The sequence below is a fragment of the Amphiura filiformis genome, chromosome 13, assembly GCF_039555335.1.
Source record: "Amphiura filiformis chromosome 13, Afil_fr2py, whole genome shotgun sequence".
In the NCBI taxonomy this organism is placed as follows: Eukaryota; Metazoa; Echinodermata; class Ophiuroidea; order Amphilepidida; family Amphiuridae; genus Amphiura; species Amphiura filiformis.
Genome location: NC_092640.1, coordinates 11206844 through 11228771, shown reverse-complemented (window position 1 = coordinate 11228771; position 21928 = coordinate 11206844). Strand labels below are relative to the sequence as shown.

Below are 21928 nucleotides of genomic sequence, written 5' to 3'. Positions count from 1 at the left end.
GATTTTATTTCGTTCCAATGACCGGCCAGATGGGAAACTTTGAAAATTCATAATTCGAAAAGTTTTGACCGATTTTGACCATTTAACCAAAATAAACAATATTTTGTAGCAATAGGGACAACATGAAATTTTGATGGTCATCCCTACTACAAGGCCTCTGAGCGATCAAGAAAAGGTAGATGGATCTCGCCGAGCAAGATCTCGCAAGGATATCTTGCAGATCATGCCAGAAGAGCGGATACCGTTGTTTGCCTACACACGCTATGCCTGAAGATTATATCTTCACCGATAAGCTGGGATTTTATAGCTACCGTTTCGATCGAAGGGCTACTGTATTTTGCAAAATGAAACGAAACAAAACGAAAAGAAATCTTAATCTTAAGGTATTGATGAGCCCTATAAAAAGTCACATTGCTTTTTGGAAACTTCAAGCTTTATACGTTGGCGAAGTGACATAATAAATCGGATTAACTACCAAAGCAATAAGTGAAAACAATTTTGAATATATCGCGCTTCACTACAAGGAGGTTGCACTCATCACCTGTGTATGTCTGCAATCATAGATTGAATACAATACAGGTCTTTTCAAAGATACTAATCTTACAGGTGCGAGTGATCAACATGATATGGTTAAATGCAAAGGTACCACGTGAACGTACCAGTGCAGCGCGGTGGGTATATAATTGTTTTCACCTATTGCTATGGTAGTTAATCAGATTATTACATAACTTCGCCAGCGTATAGCAGGCGCAAACGTGAAGATTGAAAGGGATTCGTATAGATCAAAGTGGCACAAATCAGTTATACAACTCACATACAAAAGAAGAACGTCATTAAAATGCGCAACAGATTTATTACGCTTATGTTAATGCTCCAATGAAGCTGCCCTTTGGAAGTTATACGTTTGTTTATCAAAGGGAGAACTCACACACAATAGAAGAATGGCATACCTCCTTTTCTCCAATAACTCCGTTGTGCAAAATACATAAATGTGCAACTGATTTATCGGAGAAGTGCATGTAAACCGGTGACATTGGGTATTCAGTTTTATCTACAAGTATAACTTGATGCTAAAAGTTCCAAGAGAATGGATCTTGAAAAAGAACATATGATTTCATTAATATATATTAATATAAATTAGATTACAGATACATTTATTTAATAGTCGAAAAATGTGTGTCTCGCAGTTTATGTTACCTAGGAACGCTTTCTGTGTTCGTAAACGAACTGAACTAGCTTCAAATACCACCTCAATTAGCTCTTCCCATAAATACAAAACTGCTTCCATCGCTATTAATTAGACCGGGGACACTTTATAAATATTTGGTGGGTATACTCCCCAACATTCAGTAAGGCGGTGAGTCTTTGGGAGCTGATGGCGCACGTACCGGTAAAAGGGGATCTTTTGGAGCTGTGAACAGGTAAAATGGGTCTATTAGAGCTGCGTACAGTCAAAATCAAGGGTATTTCTGGGCTCTTTGGTAAAATTCAGGGGTCTTTCGGAGCTGCGCGGTCTCAAAACGGGTCTTTCCGGGGGAGCACACCCGTATGGTCCTTTACATTGAGTGCCCCCCGGATTAGACAGGTCCATTCCAGAAAAAAAAATCTAACTTCTTTTTGCTGCCAAGTTCATACTTGGCTTACTTGATGCAAAATTCTACTGTGCATGGTTGATTTCCTATGTATGGTAAACAATGTCAATGCAGAGTTCCGTTAACTATCAAGGTCAACTAAAAGACATTCAATACAATCGACTGTAGATTGCAGAAAAGTATTCAGTCACCAAAATGGCGGTCGTACAAACCTTGTTGAGTTTCATGGCTATGCTACTTACGGACACTAGTACAGTACTCATTGGGTTGTTGGTCTTTCTCTTGATGTCATGGATTGCACGTTATTATCGGGATAAGTTCAGAAATCTGCCGCCAGGTCCGATGTCTTGGCCACTCATCGGCTGTTTACCACAACTTATAATTGTCGGTTTCAAGACAAGAATTATTTACCATTCTGTTGCACATCTTTCTGACAAATATGGGCCTGTTTGTTACATACCATTGCCATTTGGTATGACCGTGGTCCTCGTCACTGGGCACAAGGCGGTCTATGAAACTTTCACGAGTCCGAAGTTTGACCAGCGACCATCGTCGTTTTCTCGTTCGGATAATCCTGTAGAACTGTTGAAAGGCGCAGGTAAAGCCTATTTTTAGTACTTGCTATCGATATTTTGATTTTCTGAAATATTCTAGTTGTGTGATATCTTGTTATTAATACCAATACAAGTTATAATTGGCATGATAAATAGTTTAGTTGGAAGGAGGGCCTAGCGTGCACCCTCGGAAATATCTTACTTAAATCAATGTTTCTAGATCAGAAAACCTAGATAGAATATCATACAACAGGGTTGAAATGTCAAAATTTTGTCCAAGACCACGCCAAAGTATTCCTCTGGTCATAACGATTCAGAAAACGTATAGTTTGACCCATTTACGACTTCCCAACCCATTACTGAGTTATAAGCAGAAAGGTCAAAATTGGGAGTGGTCAGTTTTTTGGCCACACAGGGGTCAAAAACAAGTGCTCCGATTTCAATGAAAATGTTCAAAAATTGTATGGATTAAAGGATTTGTTACGTTTGAGTGACCTTATACTATTCTTTCTTTGGCGGAAGTATAGAGAAGGTTCGTCCTTGTATTTATGTCCACAGTATATTGGCAAACCCACAGCTATGTAACGGAGCAGATTAATATTTACTGCGGAGGATCCTTGAGGAAGTTATATCCTCTGTAATAATGTAAATATTTGAAGTCATATTGAAATGTTTCACTTAATCCCATATCAAGAATTATTCAACGTTTTAAGATCTACATCTTTGCCAAATTTGGTGTGTTTCCTATAAATGTAGCATTCCTCCAATATATTGCAGAGTACAGCTGGACGATGGTGATAAAGCATCCATATGTATGATACCTTTGCTCTGTAAAATTACACAAATGCAGTTATTGGCCATTTTCAGTAATATCGATGTCACGCCAAAACGAATCAAGCTATTTCCATGAAAGTCACAGAATAAGTAGAAGACATATGTGCCATGTATTGCACTTATTAAAATTTGATACACTGTTGACTATATATTTTTAATATTTTTTTGAAACGGTATAGATCATTCTGGGACACCCTGTATAGCTGGAACTCGCCCTGTTGCATGTTACAAGATAACAAGTTTTGTGATTCACATAATTTAAACTACAGTTTCCAGGCTCCAAAATGGGGATGGTCCATGCTGGGCGCCGGGCTGGGCGACAGAAAACTTCAAAATAAGTGAATTAAAAAGTGATGATACTGTGCTTCTTACTTCGTATCAATTAACCTACATTTGCTTTCATTATGATGTGCTTTTTTCAGGTATAATACTGTCGACAGGAGAATCATGGCACGAACACCGCAAATTTTCCTTGACGGTTCTCAGGTCATTTGGAGTAGGAAAAAGAAGCTTTGAGCACCAGATTGCCACAGAGAGTGAATATCTCACGAAAGAAATCAGCTCGGTACGAGTCGAACCTTTTGATCCGACGCACCTCTTTTCCAATGCTGTGTCCAATATCATCTGCTCTGTTGTCTTTTGAAAGAGGTTTAAATATGATGATCCTGAATTCAAACAGTTGCTGCATTCGGTGGAAATTTTTGTAGACAACCCTGTTTTTGCATCGGCATTTTTATGGTACCGCGACTTGTAACATATCTGACTATGATTCCATTTTTTCCTAAAGGAGCGATGCCAGCCCTTATATCACTTCTTGGCAAATTTAAGGATATCGTGAATGAGCATCGCGATACTTTTAATAGCGAAAACATGCGAGATTATATTGATGTTTATCTGAAGGAGATGCAAATAAAGAAAGATCAAGGAACGCACACTCATTTTAGCGATATAGAACTACTTGCCGTGGTGAATGACTTCTTTATCGCAGGAACAGAGACTACTTCGGCTACGTTACGCTGGGCTTTATTATATATGCTGAAATATCCTGGTGTACAAAGACGAGTACATGAAGAAATGGACTCAGTTGTTGGACGAGATCGCTTACCCAATTTGTCAGACAAACCTAACTTGCCTTACACAGTAGCGGTTATCCACGAGATCCTGCGATTTGCTAGCATCTTGTTTCTTGGGGGGCCACGATACACTAATGATGACATCGATTTCCATGGGTTTACTATTCCCAAAGGCTGCTATGTTCAAGCTAGTTTGTATAGTGTTACACGGGATTCGTCAGTCTGGCAGGATCCAGATGACTTCAAACCCGAACGATTCCTAGATGAGAATGGACAAGTCATGAAGATTCCAGAAAACATGGTCTTCGGTGCAGGTACAAAAAGCTACAAAATAAAAACGTATTTTATACTTACAATTTCTTTGTCAATACAAAACCAAAGACTGAATATGTTGAACATCATATTTCGCAACTTGGTTAAATACCCGGTTAGATCATGTTTCTCCATTGTTAGACAAAATGTGTTTTCATTTCAATTCTGTCAACAACCTGAGGGTGGTTTGGAGGGGCGGAGTTGCCCTATGTGTTGCCCGTCCCCATCCCGCTGATGAAATGCACCCAGGCAGTAGTAATTATCGTGACGTTTTGTAGGGTTAAAAAATGGATATTCTTGTATCAGTTTTGCTGTTTTTGGTAAAAGTGTTAATTTATTTTTCCTTATAATTCGAACACTGGTCGCATGCCACGAATTGGTCATCTTTTGTGAAACATAATGTAAAATGAGAAATATATCACCAACTTTGATTCACTTCAACACAACTTTTAATGTATACATTTTAGACTATTATATATATATTTTTGGAAAGCTGAAATTACAAGGATGTCAACTCAACAAAGTATGACATAATAATACAGGGTGGGTATGAAATATACTGGGTGCAACATCAACAAAATTAGCATCTTTTTTGTCATGGTGAACCCCATATTTTCCTTTTCTGAAAGCTATGTAGCTCAAAATAAATATGGATTCAGAAAGACACTGCATATGGGCCCTTCAAACAGATTAGGAAAAAGAGTTTGGAATCCCTTACGTTAAACATACAGGGTGGTCAAAGAGTATAAAATAAATTTACAATTTTTGTAACATTATCAATCAAAACCTTTTCCCGCCATTTCTGGCACTAAAACTAATATCATTATCGAATTCCTCATCAAATTTCAATTTTCCTCAGGCAAGAGATAGATCATTTAGAAATGTTAGAGCATTACGTGCACACTTTGTACAGTAACTGTCTTAATTGGCATTTAGATCTACAATCCATGATGACATAATGTGCATGTGTGGTCCATGCTGGTCGTACTTTTTAACTTAAGATACACAGGTTTGTAGTTTGACATATTTTCACAATTTTGTCAACCCTGTGGGGCTCACCCACCCCGGCTCCTCCATTGGCACATCTTATATATTGAAATATAATCTGAAAGTAGTTGTCCAATTGACTTGGCAGTTTTTTGTATTTGACAAAGAACATAATTATCTACAAAATGACACCAAACTGTCCGCAATAGGTATTATACTTTTAGAATAAACCAAACTTGAAGGTTTTTTTTTGGGTGACCTATTAATGTGACATGCGACCAAATGCAGTAAAATATTTTAAGTCCTTTTTAGGCCTTTTAGGAATTTGCCTTATCTTACGCAAGTTTTGACTGTTTGTTTATTTTATCATGTTTATTGTCAGGTAAACGTGCATGCCTAGGTAAGAAATTAGCCCGAATGGAACTGTTCATCTTTTACACTCATCTCATGCATCGATACAGCTTCGAGAAACCTCCAGGGATGGAAAGTGTTGATATACAACCTAAAACAGCAGGGGTTTTAACGCCATATCCTTACGATATCTGTGCCATCGAGCGTTATTGAAAGTGTGTTGTTATTTTGCGTTATGTCCTATATTACCTGTCCCAAAAGCCAGGGCCCAAAAGCAATGGTGCAACCAAAAAACAACAACTAATTTGCATTAAAACTTGTAGGTTGACGCAAATGTTATTAATACCAAGGTATAGCTTACATATCAAGCTAAGAATTATTTTCATCGTTTACAAAGAGGGCTTTATCATATATTGACCCAATCGGAGATATTGTAAGAATAGTTTGGGGTCAAGCTTAAATTAAGAGATAAAAAAAAGCTCTATTTTGATTGGTTACTCAGTTACTCACTGTAAGTCAGGTAGTAGTGTGCATACGGAGTTAAGGTTGCACATTATACAAATGGGCAGATAAATATTTTGCCTTTTGAATGTATTTTTCTGTTTTTGAAATGATTTTGAAAACAAGTAATCAGAACAGAAGCAACTCAAATTATCGGCGCCAGGCAATCAACGAGTCTACAGGCCGTATCAAAATGATTGGATCCCATCAGTTTTGATGTTTAATGAAAAACCTGTTCTTCCACATCCGGGTTCCACGTGCAGCATTGGTGGACTTTGATTAGATCCTCTAGATTAGATGTCATACTTTACCTTTAATAACATTGAATTTGGTTGATATTGCAATTAAGTTGCTATTATCCTGCATTTGTATGTGGCAGTCTTGTCAATAATCACTGGAAACTGATGAGTACCAATTATGTGATACAGCCTAGAGGAGTGAGAAACTGGTATTACGCCGCCTTCCAACTGGACTATGTCACAGTATTTTTGATAAATAAAAAAGGCTTAGTGTGTGCACACTATAGAAGACTATACTACCAGGGTCATTCAAAAAGTTCTACCTCCACCATCACATCTCTGTTATCTTACGTGCCAGGATATTGAAATTACCCATTATACTCTTAAAGCCTTAATGTACGATCTTTTTAAATTTTTAGATTTTTCTTTTTTTCTTCTAAAATGATAATATACAATCATTATGAAAGTTCACAATACATTTGGACGCGAAAAACATTGGGAATTTGCAAAGAAACAACATCATAATCTTCACCTCTATCACTCGAAACATCTCGCACTATTTGGATTAGGATAGCGAGTGGCTTCAGAGTTAGTCTCCTACGCGGCCAGTTTGGTTACGCTCCCTCCACATGTGGAGGGAGCGTAACCAAGCTAGTTTTGTACGAGACTACGGTTTGCGATCGTGGCCGACATAAAGTCATAATCTAAAAAATTATGACTTTATGTCGGACCAACAGAAAATCGTCCCGTTTTACTACAAATAGGACGAATTTGACAGCTTGCTCATAGATTTAAGTTAGAACATGTGTAAGTATTACAAATATGCCAAAAAATCTGTTTTGAAAAAAATAAAGGTAAATTCTGAAAAAAGATCGTACATTATGACTTTAACTCTTGGCTACAAAAACAAAATTTATTTGGTTAAAATGCTCAACAGACATACAAATGTTAGTGAAATTTGCCAAATTTCGACTAGACCACGTTTAAGGGTAATTGTAGTTACGTCTTTTAGATGCATCTTGACGTGGAGATACGATGAACAGTTTGTTATAGACCACTTGACATGTGACGTCATTACCCGGCAGTATGCGCACGCATTATGGCACTTTCCATTGTTCTTTGCCCTGCATTGTGCGTGCGCATCGTAGTTTGCTCAGGGCGTGTGTATTTTAAATCCCCCACCACATTTCATATGGTACAAGAAAACCATTGAACAGTGAAGCGGTTCGTTCGAGCAAATCGAAAGACCAATCCCTCGCCTTTGTTGATAAACATTGATGTCAAGTGGTCTAAAATACAAAAACTGTGCATTATTTGATTTTAACTTATAAACCAATTAATACGACTTGAACCAACAAGGGCTCACCAGATCGAAGTCAATAACCTACGGAAAAGAGTCAATATGAAGCCTATTCTGAACATGTATCGGTTTTGTTGTGCAAAAGACACGACACCCAGTAAAACTGTACTATCTGCAAGGATTAGATATCGATTAAATTATTTAAACAAAAATAAAGCAATTTTATCATTTTTAGAAATAATTTCCACATTTGATGTGGGCAACCTTTTTAATCAAAATTAGCCTTTCTTTTTAGACCGTTTCCGACGTCCTCTTTTTCTCAATTTGTGTTTCTTTCTTTTCTCTTCATACATGCAAGCATAAGATTTCGCTTGAGTTTTGTCTCATCAGGACCCAAGCGTAAGTTCGCCCGGACCGATTGGTTAAACAAATGAACATACTTGGCATATTTCAACTCAAAGACCTTCAATACAACCGGTCAACCATGTCCGACTGTAGATTGTAGAAGAAAGTTGTCAAAGCACCAAAATGGCGGTCGTCCAAACTTTGTTGAGTGTGATGGTTATGATACTTACGGACATTCGTACGGTACTCATTGGGTTGTTGGTCTTTCTCTTGATGTCGTGGATTGCACGTTGTTATCGGGATAACCTCAGAAATCTGCCGCCAGGTCCTATGTCCTGGCCTCTTATCGGCTGTTTACCACAACTTATAATTGTAGGTTTCAAGACAAGAAATATTTATCATTCAGCGGCACAACTTTCTGACAAATATGGGCCTGTTTGTTACATACCATTGCCATTTGGTATGACTGTGGTACTTGTCACTGGGCATAAGGCGGTCTATGAAACTTTTACCAGTCCTAAGTTTTACCAGCGACCACCGTTTTCTCATTTGGATAATCCTATTGAACTATTGAATGGCGCAGGTAAGCCTACTTTGAATACTTTCTAGCAACATCTTAATACATTTTTTCTCATTTCTGCAATTTCCCAATAGCATGTTATTACCGATAAAATATATTGACATGATAAATGGCGAATTATATCCATATTTTATAGGCCTATGTCAAGAGAACGATGTTGGTCCATTCTGGGCGTTGTAAAAAAAAAACCAAAAAGGGAAAAAATAGCCTTATGATAATTAATGTACTTCTTAACTCGTATCAATTTACATTAGCTTTCATTTTGGTGTGCTTTTTTCAGGTATAATACTGTCGACAGGCGAATCATGGAAAGAACATCGCAGATTTTCCTTGACAGTTCTACGGTCATTTGGAGTAGGAAAAAGAAGCTTTGAACACCAGATTGCTACAGAGAGTGAATACCTCATGCAAGAAATTAGGTCGGTACGAGGCAAACCTTTTGATCAGACGCACCTCTTTTCCAATGCTGTGTCTAATATAATTTGTTCTGTTGTCTTTGGAAAGAGGTTTGAATATGATGATCCTGAATTCAGGCAGTTGCTGCATTCGTTTGAAGAAATTCTTATAGACAACCCTGTGTTTGAATGGGCATTTTTTTATGGCACCGCGACTTGTAACATATCTGACTATGATTCCATTTTTCCCTAAAGGACCGATGCCAACCCTTATATCAGTTCTTGGCACATTTAAGGATATCGTGAATAAGCATCGTGATAATTTTGATAGCGAAAACATGCGAGATTATATTGATGTATATTTGAATGCTATACTGGTAACGAAAAATCAAGCAACGCACACTAATTTCAGCGATATAGAACTAATTGCTGTCATGTTTGATTTTTTTGCGGCGGGAACAGAGTCAACTTCAACCACGCTACGCTGGGCTTTATTATATATGCTGAAGTATCCTGACGTACAAAAAAGAGTGCACGAAGAAATTGACTCAGTTGTTGGACGAGATCGCTTGCCCAATTTGTCGGACAAGCCTAGTCTGCCTTATACGGTGGCGGTTATCAACGAGATCCAGCGATTTGGCTATATCTCAAGTCTGGTTATTCCACGATATACTAACGAAGACACCAATTTCCAAGGATATGCTATTCCCAAAGGCTCATTTGTCCAACCGAGTCTTTACAGTGTTACCCGAGATTCTTCATTTTGGCAGGATCCAGATGACTTCAAACCTGAACGATTCCTAGACGAGAATGGACAAGTCATGAAGATTCCAGAAAACATGATCTTCGGTGCAGGTACAGAGTAAAAACATATTTTGAGCATGTACAGCATCACCGATAAATCACATCATAGATCAACAAACAGGCCCGTACGCAGTATTATTTGTGTGTTTGTGGGGGGAGGGGGTGTTGATTTTGAAAAAGTGGACTTTTGCAAATTGGGGGGGGAGCGTACGGGCCTGTCAACAAAGTTACTCTCTTTTAGGTGAATCAGCTTTCCGCTATTGAATCGTTTTAAAAACATTGGGTATTTTGGTCTCAGCTTTGCTGGTAAATGAAAATGTCAGCGGTTTTAGAAATACTTGTAAGTCCTTTTTTACTTGTAAGTCGTTTTAAATTTTTATTTCTTTAATAAAATGTCCTAATCTTATATTTTTAAGCAACTTTACGTCAAAAATATTTTATATCTTTGTACAGCAATGTTTTGACTGGCTTTTGTTCTTTGGCAGGTAAACGTGTATGCCTGGGAGAACACCTGGCCCGAATGGAACTCTTCATCTTTTACACCAATCTCATGCATCGCTTCAACTTCAAGAAACCTCCGGGGATGGAAAGTGTTAATATACAACCCAAAGCAGGGGGAATAATGACGCCGTATCCATATGAGATTTGTGCCATCGAGCGTTATTGAAACTGTGTTGTTTTGCTTTATAGCTTTTATTACCTGTTTAAAAAAGAAACGTGCAACCAAAACGGCTATAATTTGTATTATTAAAATGTTGAAGCAAAAGTTATTAAAACGAATGTATAGCTAACATATTCAGCTTTCCAATACTTTATTTCATTCAATTCGGTGCTCAACGCGACGCGTTTGCCAAATTAACGTAGTGAAACGGTATTGGTAAATCAAGCCAACACATAATTTTTAGGTAATTCCCGTTTCATTTTCCTACCCCCAAGTCGCGTGTATTCCTTTAAATTGGATTTCTTGTACGGAGAAATGAAACCCGTATATTTATGGTCGCTCTGCGCATATTCGGTTCAATTAATTATCACCCGCGCTTCTGCCCATGTGCGGTTCAATTAATTATCTCCGTCAGCCAATTAGCGCGCCGTACGTATTCAATCAATTATCTCCGTCAGCCAATCAGCGCGTCCGACACGCTGGCTGGCTGGGCGACCGCATGTCATTCTCATCCTTGCTGTCAGGTGAATATATACAGCTTTTCTTTGTCGCATTTTTAATTTCATTATTTTTAGAGTATTAAAATTGTTTCGGAAGTAAATCGTTCCAAATTAAGTTAGGGTATCGTGTATAGAACGCGGAGAGGTGGTTTTGGGATCGTGAAATCAATTTTAAAACGTGTTTTGGATGATTTTCATCATGCGAGAGTTTAGTGATTTTCATGTTGTCTCGCACGTGTATGCGGTGTGCATAGCGCCTGTATCCAAATTTCTTGTCGTTCATGGTTTCAAATGCACCTCTTAAATCATGATTTCTCATTATAGTATTTTATAATCGTAGGTCCTAAACCAGACAGCATACCTTTGCCCTTAGTATGGTGTGCAATTCAGCTTTCTAGGTAATGTGGGAAGTGAGAAAGAGCTGAATTAGTTTGGTGTTGTGAATTATTTTATTGTGTGATTAAATATGGTTTCCATCACTGTGCATGCTTCTTCAGCGTGGGTTACGTGTGAAGGTGATGGATGGCCTTTCTTCGAGGTCAAAGGTGCGTGTACAGCACGGGTACATTACTGGGAGTGCATACAATGTACATGTGCTAATTGCATCAATACGGGGGTTCCCCGTTTTATATTTTCGGATCTTAGATTTATTTAATTATTTTAGACGTGACATGTTGTGCATAATTAAATAGGGATCATTATATTTTCGCGTTGTATTATTTTCGTTTGAAAATAATACTCACACTCTCTTTCTCACATTTCACAAAATATTATGTGTTGCAATGTTGCCTGACCTTTGACATTATTCATGATTATATTCTAATATGCAAACATTGGCCTCAACCAAAAGCAGTCTTTATAACGAAATTACAATTTGTTTCAAATCATAGAGGCTTTAACAATTGAGATCATAGTATTTGTGTACAAGTCACATCCACAGGCTACTTTAGGATAGTTAGGTTTTTTTATTATGAGATTGTCATGTACAGGGCCTATGATCCTATTTAGGCCTATGCGTTGTGTGTAAAAGTATTTAAATATTCATATATCTTTTTATGTGAATGTTTAGCGTTCACGGAAAGACGGGTAAGTGATGGGCAGTGTTGATTATTTATTTATTTTATTGTTATTTTATTCCAACGGACTTGTGCACGTGTTTGCTCTTAGTGGGATATACTTAGGCCTACAGGCCTGAGTGGAGTTTCAACTAATATGGAGAAGTAGGGATTAACGCCGGCCCTGTGAGTTACCCGGGGTTAATCCTGAGTGGAGTATCAACTAATATGGAGAAGTAGGGATTAACGCCGGCCCTGTGAGTTACCCGGGGTTAATCCTGAGTGGATTATCGACTAATATGGAGAAGTAGGGATTAACGCCGGCCCTGTGAGTTACCCGGGGTTAATCCTGAGTGGAGTATCAACTAATATGGAGAAGTAGGGATTAACGCCGGCCCCGTGAGTTACCCGGGGTTAATCCTGAGTGGATTATCGACTAATATGGAGAAGTAGGGATTAACGCCGGCCCTGTGAGTTACCCGGGGTTAATCCTGAGTGGATTATCGACTAATATGGAGAAGTAGGGATTAACGCCGGCCCTGTGAGTTACCCGGGGTTAATCCTGAGTGGATTATCGACTAATATGGAGAAGTAGGGATTAACGCCGCCCTGTGAGTTACCCGGGGTTAATCCTGAGTGGAGTATCAACTAATATGGAGAAGTAGGGATTAACGCCGGCCCTGTGAGTTACCCGGGGTTAATCCTGAGTGGATTATCGACTAATATGGAGAAGTAGGGATTAACGCCGGCCCTGTGAGTTACCCGTGGTTACTCCTGAGTGGAGTATCAACTAATATGGAGAAGTAGGGATTAACGCCGGCCCTGTGAGTTACCCGGGGTTAATCCTGAGTGGAGTATCAACTAATATGGAGAAGTAGGGATTAACGCCGGCCCTGTGAGTTACCCGGGGTTAATCCTGAGTGGAGTATCAACTAAATGGAGTAGTATTCCTTAGAGTTACGTCAACTAAGTCTGAGGAGTACTGTGGTATTTGGGAGGAGGTTATTTTGGTGAGTTATATATTTTATAAACAAGAGAGGATTTTATTTGGTGAGTCATGTATATTTTTATTATGTATGTGATGATAGGCACAGTCTGTTGGAATCATATTGTTTTATTATGTGTATTATGAAATGGTGATGATACATAAAGATGCATACCTTAGGTGTGACATTTTTTATGTATTATCGAAAATCTGGTCGGCACCTAGAGGGGAGCCATGCTGTCCAGATTTTCATTTGGCAAAAATTAGTTGTGTTTTATAGGATTTTTGATAGATTTTATGATGATACTTTACCAATACATGCTTGCATGCGTTCGTAAGTGTCATTACTATTAGCATGCGCTGAGCGGGGCTACTATGCCCAATTTTTCATTTAGTACCAAAATGACTTAGATTTTTGTAGGCCTTTCATGTTAAATTGTATTAACACATTTTTCCTATTGATTCTCATCCTTGCTGTCAGATGAGAGAGGGTGCTAGCTGGGTAGCATTGCAGAGGCAGTGGAAGTAGTAGGAAGCTTAAGTATAGGGGTGTGACTGAGTCTTGTATGCTGTAGTCTGGAAATAAGTAAATAAAGTACTGTTGAAGTTAAATTGGAACGACCTACGTGAAGAATTATTTAGATGTGCTTCTGTTTGTAAAAAAGACTCTGACAGTGGGGTTCTGCCCCCCACGACTTGCCCACGTCTCGTGCAAAACTTTTCGTGTTCCTATTAAGGGACTGGTGTCAACCCGGCCACCTGACATTTCATATACCAAGTTACAGTCTAACCAGGTTCCTATTTAAAAACCACATTGAGACATTCCAGCTCTCGGCAATCGGCCGTCCCGCCACAGTAGATTAATATAGATTTTATTAGTTTCCTTTTATCAGATTATTCATCTTTTACTGCTTCGTATGGTAATTTTATTCTATAAACTGTATATTTGTGTGAAAAATGAGGGCGATATTTACATATATTTTCAATTAATTAATTATAATTATGTTAAGAAGAGTTTGTTCAAAGTTGTAGGGACTTAGCTTAAATTGCTATGAGATTTAAATGTTCCAGTTTGATTGGTTACTCTGATAACTATTGGCGACTGTGACGTAGCTAGAAGAAAGGGAGGGCACGTACCCTGGGCGCCATCTTAGGGGGTGTCGAATTGACTAATTCAGCGATAGATCGATTCTGTGCCCCTGCAAGCTGTGAAAGTCAAAAATGTTCGCGTGTATTTCAATATAAATAGTCATTTGAAGACCGTTTTAGGTCCGAAATTCAACTTGATTATAACCAAATTAGTAGTACTTGTACAAATCTTTGCGTGCTTCACGCGCAATTGTTTCATGTTCCACAAACCATGATGTCATCAACCAATCAGTGGTTTAGTGTAAGTAAGGCAGTACATAGAGTAAAGTATCTATAATTATGAAGATACACAATCTGCCTTTTGAACGTTTCTGTTTTTTAAATAGTTAATAAAACAAGTTTCAAATGTAAGCAGGTAATCATAAGCAACTCGAATTATCAGAGGCAATACAGGCCGTATCAAAATGATTGGTTCTCATCAGTTTTTAATCAAAAACTGGTTTTTCCAAATCCGGGTTCCAAATGCAGCTTTGATGTAATTTGATTGGATTCTCTTGAAATTAGCATGACAATATTCCCCTTTTATAACATTGAATAAGGTTGATATTGCAATTAGTTTGATATTATCCTGCATTTGTATGTGGTAGTGTTGTAAATAATCACTGGAAACTGAGTATCCTGCCAATATTGGGATACAGCTTGTGTCATTCAAAAACGGGTATTACGCCGCCTCTCAAAGTCCAGACCGGTGGTGTAGCGTCATAGGCACGGTGGAACGTGCCCCACATCAAATGCAAAATCTAGAAAATCACACAGGAAATTGCCATCAGACTCGGTGCCCCCTCAATCATGGTGGGTACCCCTATTATGATGATTCACGCTACGCCACTAGCCCAGGCAGGCGCGTATCTACTTAACACTTTGGGTTAGTAAACTGTTCTTTCTTTCTTAAAATCATTATGTCTTTCCTCTTGTATATCTAGCAATCGTTCCCCATTGTGTTTAATTGTTCTTGTGCATGATGCGTAGCAGCGTAGCCCCATTACCCACTTTACCTACTTATTACAATAATATTGTAATTAGAGAATAAAGGTATTGTTTTTAGCTGCTGTCGTGCATCTATCGTCTAATGTAGCACGGGCGACATCATTATTTTAAAACAACTTGGCCTGTTGGCGAAGCCGAGTTGTTTTACGCCAAAAAATAATGATGTCGCCCGTGTTATACGAGACGCTAGATGCACGACATGACAGCGGCTAAAAACATTACCTTTATTCACATTCTTAAACACTTCAATTTAAATTATTAATCATAAGTATACCGTATTTTAATCAAATTTTAATTTAAATTTACCTAGCGCTTAGAATCGATCAGTCCCGTTGTTGCTATGCACCTCCGATTGGTTAAAATAGCGCGTCCATGTATCGTGTCGACTCGCACGCTCTGAATCGTGTTGTCGTGTAGGCAAAGAATCAATAAGATTGCTATACTATAATCAAGGGGGAGACACTAAATTCACGGTTGTTCTATTAGCAACGCAAAATCTATGAAAAATTCAGCTGGTTTACTAGCTAGAAAGTGAGGCCAGTTATCGATCCGTTATAGCTCGTTATGAATAATACATGTATGACCCCTTGGATCCTATAAATAGAGTTTGGCAAATAACAACGTTGTTAGTTTTGCGAACTTTGCCTGTTCAATGAGAGTATAGCGCGCCCCAATACATCTGGGCACAAAACAGGCGAAAACGATCCAGTTTAATGAAATGGCGGACGGGTATTCCCATCAGGCACCAGTGATATGTTTTTCAAAGAAAGTCTACTAATTTGATATGAAATGACATTTTGCAATAGCAAAGTCAAAATTAGGACTTGCTGTCAATAATATGAAGGAAATATGTGACAGATGCAAGGTGGGAAATACAAGTAGTATTTAAGTTATAATAACCTTTGATACCCGACCTGACCTTCCATCATGGCGCCTTATTCGTCTTTATGTATTTCTATTATGCTCTCAAGTAAAATAAAATACCACTCTGCTCTGAGCAGACAATGTTACTTGGCTCCCAGCATGAATTATTGATTTTATACGGAAGTAAAGAAATGCACAGTGTATGTGCATGATGTGCAAGCATACTCCAAATATTTACGGTAAATCTGAATAGTGGTCACATGTTAACATATCATGTGCTCGGGAAATCACGTGGCAACATTTTAAGATTTCAGGCTTGTTTACTAGTTAATTGCCATTTGTACTCTTTATTATTTATCTTTGTTGATTAACATATATTTTAAATGCTGATAAATCGTGGTTGGCTACCCATGATATCTGTTAAATTCAATGTTTTATGAATATAATTCTACCACGCAGAGGGGGTCACGCAGCAGAATTTCACATCACCTGACTTAGCTACATTTCGAAGCTCTGCTCTTCAAATTCATGTAAATTTCAAAGTTTATACATTTAATATATTTAATATGATGCTAATTTTTTGTTATAACCAACTGGTACACGAAATATACTAGCTTATTACCTATACAGAAAGGTGATTATCAGCCTTCACTCAGCAAATTGACATGCCCGGCATATGCAGCCATTCTCCGTCTGGATAACATGACTGTCGCCCTCAATACGTCTGGGCGCAAATTTAAATAACAATACGCTATTTACATATCAATGCGGCCTCATGCTAATTAAAGCTGCCCCATCCAGGAGTTCATCTATGCTATAATGCGGGTTTGCCATTGCCGGCGGCGTGACCTTGCTCTCGGTATCTTCATTAACCGTTACACGCATTCAGGATTCAGTGATGGTCCTCCACCCTCACCCGTGAAGTTGCATATAGACACATAATGCATTGTCTTTAAATACTCTGTAATAGTAAAATTTGAATATCGCATAATTAAATTCTTAAAAAAAACCCTTCTTTGTTTCTTATGTTTCATTTCCTTTTTATTGTTCATGCCCTAAACACATATTCCAATAAATGAATTTGCTAACAGTATAACATGTCTGACCATATATATAACATCCATTAACTTTCTCTTGTGGAACTTGTCCAGAATCCGTAGGTTTGTCACCGAAGAACCATCCAGTAATGTCATGCGAGCACTAGTGTTAATAACCAAGATTGATTATGTCAACGCCCTTCTATCTGAATGTAGAAGCAAAGACGCTGCTCGCTTAATACAAAGTCTACAAAATAGTGCTGTCCCACATTCCCGGCCCGCATTATCGTCCAAGTTCCACGCCGTCAGTCATCTTTGCCCCTTTAAATCTCGTTTACACTGGCTTCCAATAGACAAACTAATTTGCTTCAAAGTGCTACTCTAAATTGACAAGACATTGATACATGTAGGTCTGGCACCACCCTACCTCTCTAATTGTCTGACCATCCGCGTTCCATCTAGGTACGGCCTTCGTTCCAATCAAGATCTTACGCGCCTTGACATTCCAAAGACCAACAGACGTATAGGCGACGGATCGTTTAGTGTCGTTGGACCAAGAATCTGGAACCATATTCCTTCATCAATTAAGTCATCTGCCACATTTGCTACTTTTAAACGTATCCTGAAACCCATCTTTTAAACCATTTTTGCATGTTTTTAAGTTAGGCGTGCAGCCTAACTTATTTCTTTCTTAAGTTAGGCGTGCAGCCTAACTTATTTCTTTCTTGTCGTTTCTTTCTTTAAGTTAGGCGGGCAGCCTAACTTATTTCTTTCTTGCCATTTCTTCTTTCTTCTTTCTTTCTCACAATTTGCTACTACTTCCACATCCTTGATCGGATTTCGACCAAACTCAGTCACAAGCAGTATTGGGTAGCTGGCTACAAAAGTTATGGTTTGTTTAACGTCAGAGGTCATCCAAGGGGTCACAGGGGTAAAAAAAAAGGTCATTTTAACCGAAAATGCTCCGATTGAGCTGAAATTTAAATGCAATGATCCTTATGACATTCTAAACATGTTTAAAATATTTTAAAATTTATTTAAGGTCATAAATGGGTCAAAGGTCACATTTTTCAAAATGCTCCAATTGAGCCGAAATTTGAATGCAATGATCCTTATAACATTTTAATTCTTTCTTTCTTTCTTCTTCTTTCTTCTCACAATTTGCTTCTTCTGCCACATCCTTGATCGGATTTCGACCAAACTCAGTCACAAGCAGTATTGGGTGGATGACTACAAAAGGTATGAGTTGTTTCAATGTCGAAGGTCATCCAGGGGTCACAGAGGTCAAAAAAGGTCATTTAATCAAAAAATGCTCCAATTGAGCTGAAATTTAAATACAATGATGCTTATGACTTTCTAAACATGTTTAAAATATTTGGATATTCATTTAAGGTCATTAAGGGGCCATAAAGGGGTCAAAGGTCAAGTTTTTCAAAATGCTCCAATTGAGCTGAAATTTAAATGCGATGATCCTTATGACATTCTAAACATTTCAAAAATATTTTAAATTTCAATTAAGGTCATTAAGGGGTCATAAAGGGGTCAAAGGTCAAGTTTTTCAAAATGCTCCAATTGAGCTCAAATTTATATGCAATGATCCTTATGATGTTCTGAACATTTTAAAAATATTTTAAGATTCATTTAAGGTCATTAGGGGGCAATAAAGAGGTCAAAGGTCAAGTTTTCAAAATGTTTCAATTGAGCTGAAATTTAAATGCAATCATCCTTATCTTATCCAGCAGTATTGCTGCTTCATCAGATCGTCACAATCATCCGCCTAACTTACCTTGTGCCCTTGCAAAGGGCACAGTTGCTCTAGTTCTTTCTTCTTTCTTCTTTCTCACAATTTGCTACTGCTTCCAGATCCTTGATCGGATTTCGACCAAACTCAGTCACAAGCAGTATTGGGTAGCTGACTACCAAAGTTATGGGTTGTTTAACGTCAGAGGTCATCCAAGGGGTCACAGGGGTCAAAAAAGGTCATATTAACAGAAAATGCTCCAATTGAGCTGAAATTTAAATGCAATGATCCTTATGACATTCTAAACATGTTTAAAATATTTTGAAATTTATTTAAGGTCATTAAGGGGCCATTAAGGGGTCAAAGGTCAAGTTTTTCAAAATGCTCCAATTGAGCTGAAATTTTAACGCAATGATTCTTATGACAATCTTAACATTTTAAAACATTTTAAAATTCATTTAAGGTCATTAAGGGGTCATAAAGGGGTCAAAGGTCAAGTGTTCCAAAATGCTCCAATTGAGCTGTAATTTAAATACAATGATCCTTATGACATTCTAAACAAGTTGAAAATATTTTAAAATTCATTTAAGGTCATTAAGGGAAATAAAGGGGTCAAAGGTCAAGTTTTCAAAATGCTTCAATTGAGCTCAAATTTAAACGCAATGATCCTTATGACATTCTTAACATGTTTTAAATATTTTACAATTCATTTAAGGTCATTACGGGGGTCATACAGAGGTCAAGGGTCCAGTTTTCAAAATGCCAGCTTTCCATGATCAAGGTATATTAAAACGGCAATTAATGAAACAGTCTTACTAAAATTAATACTATCCAGTACAGTGTTGCTGCTTGATCAGATCGTCACAGTCTTCCGCCTAACTTACCTCGTGCCCTTGCAAAGGGCACAGTTGCTCTAGTTTGCATTTCTTTGTTTCTTCTTCTTCTTCTTTCTCACAATTTGCTACTACTCCCACATCCTTGATCGGATTTCGACCAAAGTCAGTCACAAGCAGTATTGGGTAGCTGGCTACAAAAGTGGTATGGATTTGTTTAACGTCCGAGGTCATCCAGGGTCACAGGGGTCAAAAAGGTCATTTAACCGAAAATGCCCTGATTGAGCTGAAATTTAAATGCAATGATCCTTATGACATTCTAAACATGTTGAAAACATTTATAATTTATTTAAGGTCATTAAGGGGCCATAAAGGGGTCAAAGGTCAAGTTGTTCAAAATGCTCCAATTGAGCTGAAATTTAAATGCAATGATCCTTATGACATTCTCAAGATATAAAAAATATTTTTAAATTCATTTCAGGTCATTAAGGGGTCATAAAGGGGTCAAAGGTCAAGTTTTTCAAAATGCTTCAATTGAGCTGATATTTATATGCAATGATCCTTATGACATTCTATACATTTTAAAAATATTTTAAGATTTATTCAAGGTCATTAAGGGGTCATAAAGGGGTCAAATGTCAAGTTTTCGAAAATGCTCGTATTGAGCTGAAATTTAAATGCAATTAGCCTTATGACATTCTAAACATGTTGAAAATATTTTGAAATTCAACATTCTAAACATGTTGAAAATATTTTGAAATTCATTTCAGGTCATTAAGGGGCAATAAAGGGGTCAAAGGTCAAGTTTTCAAAATGCTTCAATTGAGCTGAAATGTAAATGCAATGATCCTTATGACATTCTTATCATGTTTTAAATATTTTGAAATTCATTTAAGGTCATTAAGGGGGTCAAAGGTTAAGTTTTCAAAATGCCAGCTTTCCACGATCAAGGTATATTAAAATGGCAATTAATGAAACAGTCTTATTAAAATTAATACTATCCAGCAAAGTATTGCTGCTTGAGATCGTCACAATCATCCGCCTAACTTACCTAGTGCCCTTGCAAAGGGCACAGTTGCTCTAGTTCTTTCTTCTTTCTCACAATTTGCTACTACTGCCACATTCTTGATCGGATTTCGACCAAACTCAGTCACAAGTAGTATTGGGTAGTTGGCTACAAAAGTTATGGGTTGTTTAACGTCAGAGGTCATCCAAGAGGTCACAGGGGTCAAAAAAGGTCATTTTAACCGAAAATGCTCTGTTTGAGCTGAAATTTAAATGCAATGATCCTTATGACATTCTAAACATGTTTAAAACATTTTAGAATTTATTGAAGGTCATTAAGGGGTCATAAAGGGGGTCAAAGGTCAAGTTTTTCAAAATGCTCCAATTGAGCTGAAATTTAAATGCAATGATCCTTAAGAGATTCTAAACATTTGAACAATATTTTAAAATTCATTTAAGGTCATTAAGGGGCCATAAAGGGGTCAAAGGTCAAGTTTTTCAAAATGCTCCAATTGAGCTGAAATTTAAATGCAATGATCCTTAAGACATTCTAAACATGTTGAAAACATTTTAAAATGCATTTAAGGTCATTAAGGGGCCATAAAGGGGTCAAAGGTCATGTTTTCAAAATGCTTCAATTGAGCTGAAATTTAAATGCAATGATCCTTATGACATTCTTAACATGTTTTAAATATTTTAAAATTCATTTAAGGTCATTAAGGGGGTCATACAAAGGTCAAGTTTTGAAATTGCAAGCTTTCCACGATCAAGGTATATTAAAACCGCAATTAATGAAACAGTCTTATTAAAATTAATACTATCCAGCACAGTATTGCTGCTTGATCAGATCGTCACAGTCATCCGCCTAACTTACCTCGTGCCCTTGCAAAGGGCACAGTTGCTCTAGTTTGTTTTTGTTTTCTTGTAGTTTATAGCAGTAGCGTAAGTTTTCTGCTTGTAAAGGGCAATGTTCATTTTTGAAATTGCGCTATATAAAAACCGTTGTATACGTGTAGGTATGTATAAATTAATAATATACAATTATTAATATTAATAAATAAATGAACAAACAATGTAGAATACGTTTGACAATTTATATACTCTATTATGTGCAAAAGTGTGCACACGGAAGTGAATACCAAGGCCAAAGGTCTGATAACAAATAGTCATAACAGCAGTGTAAACAGTCATGCCAGGAAATGTCATAGGTTCAAGTCTGGTGTGAATTTACAATTCACCATTAT

At 37.6% G+C, this 21928-nt stretch overlaps 1 protein-coding gene and 1 pseudogene across 1 annotated transcript; both read left to right on the top strand.

Annotated features, from left to right (window-relative positions):
* Positions 1 to 1633: 1633 nt before the first annotated feature.
* On the top strand, positions 1634 to 7916 carry LOC140168008 (cytochrome P450 2J4-like; annotated as a pseudogene).
* Positions 7917 to 8032: 116 nt separating this feature from the next.
* Positions 8033 to 10667, top strand: LOC140167407 (cytochrome P450 2J4-like). Its single transcript, XM_072190714.1, has 4 exons — positions 8033 to 8671; positions 8949 to 9269; positions 9301 to 9918; positions 10353 to 10667. Exons 1-4 carry the CDS (start codon positions 8272 to 8274, stop codon positions 10532 to 10534), a joined length of 1521 nt encoding a protein of 506 aa, XP_072046815.1. The 5' UTR covers positions 8033 to 8271; the 3' UTR covers positions 10535 to 10667.
* The last annotated feature ends 11261 nt before the right edge of the window (positions 10668 to 21928 follow it).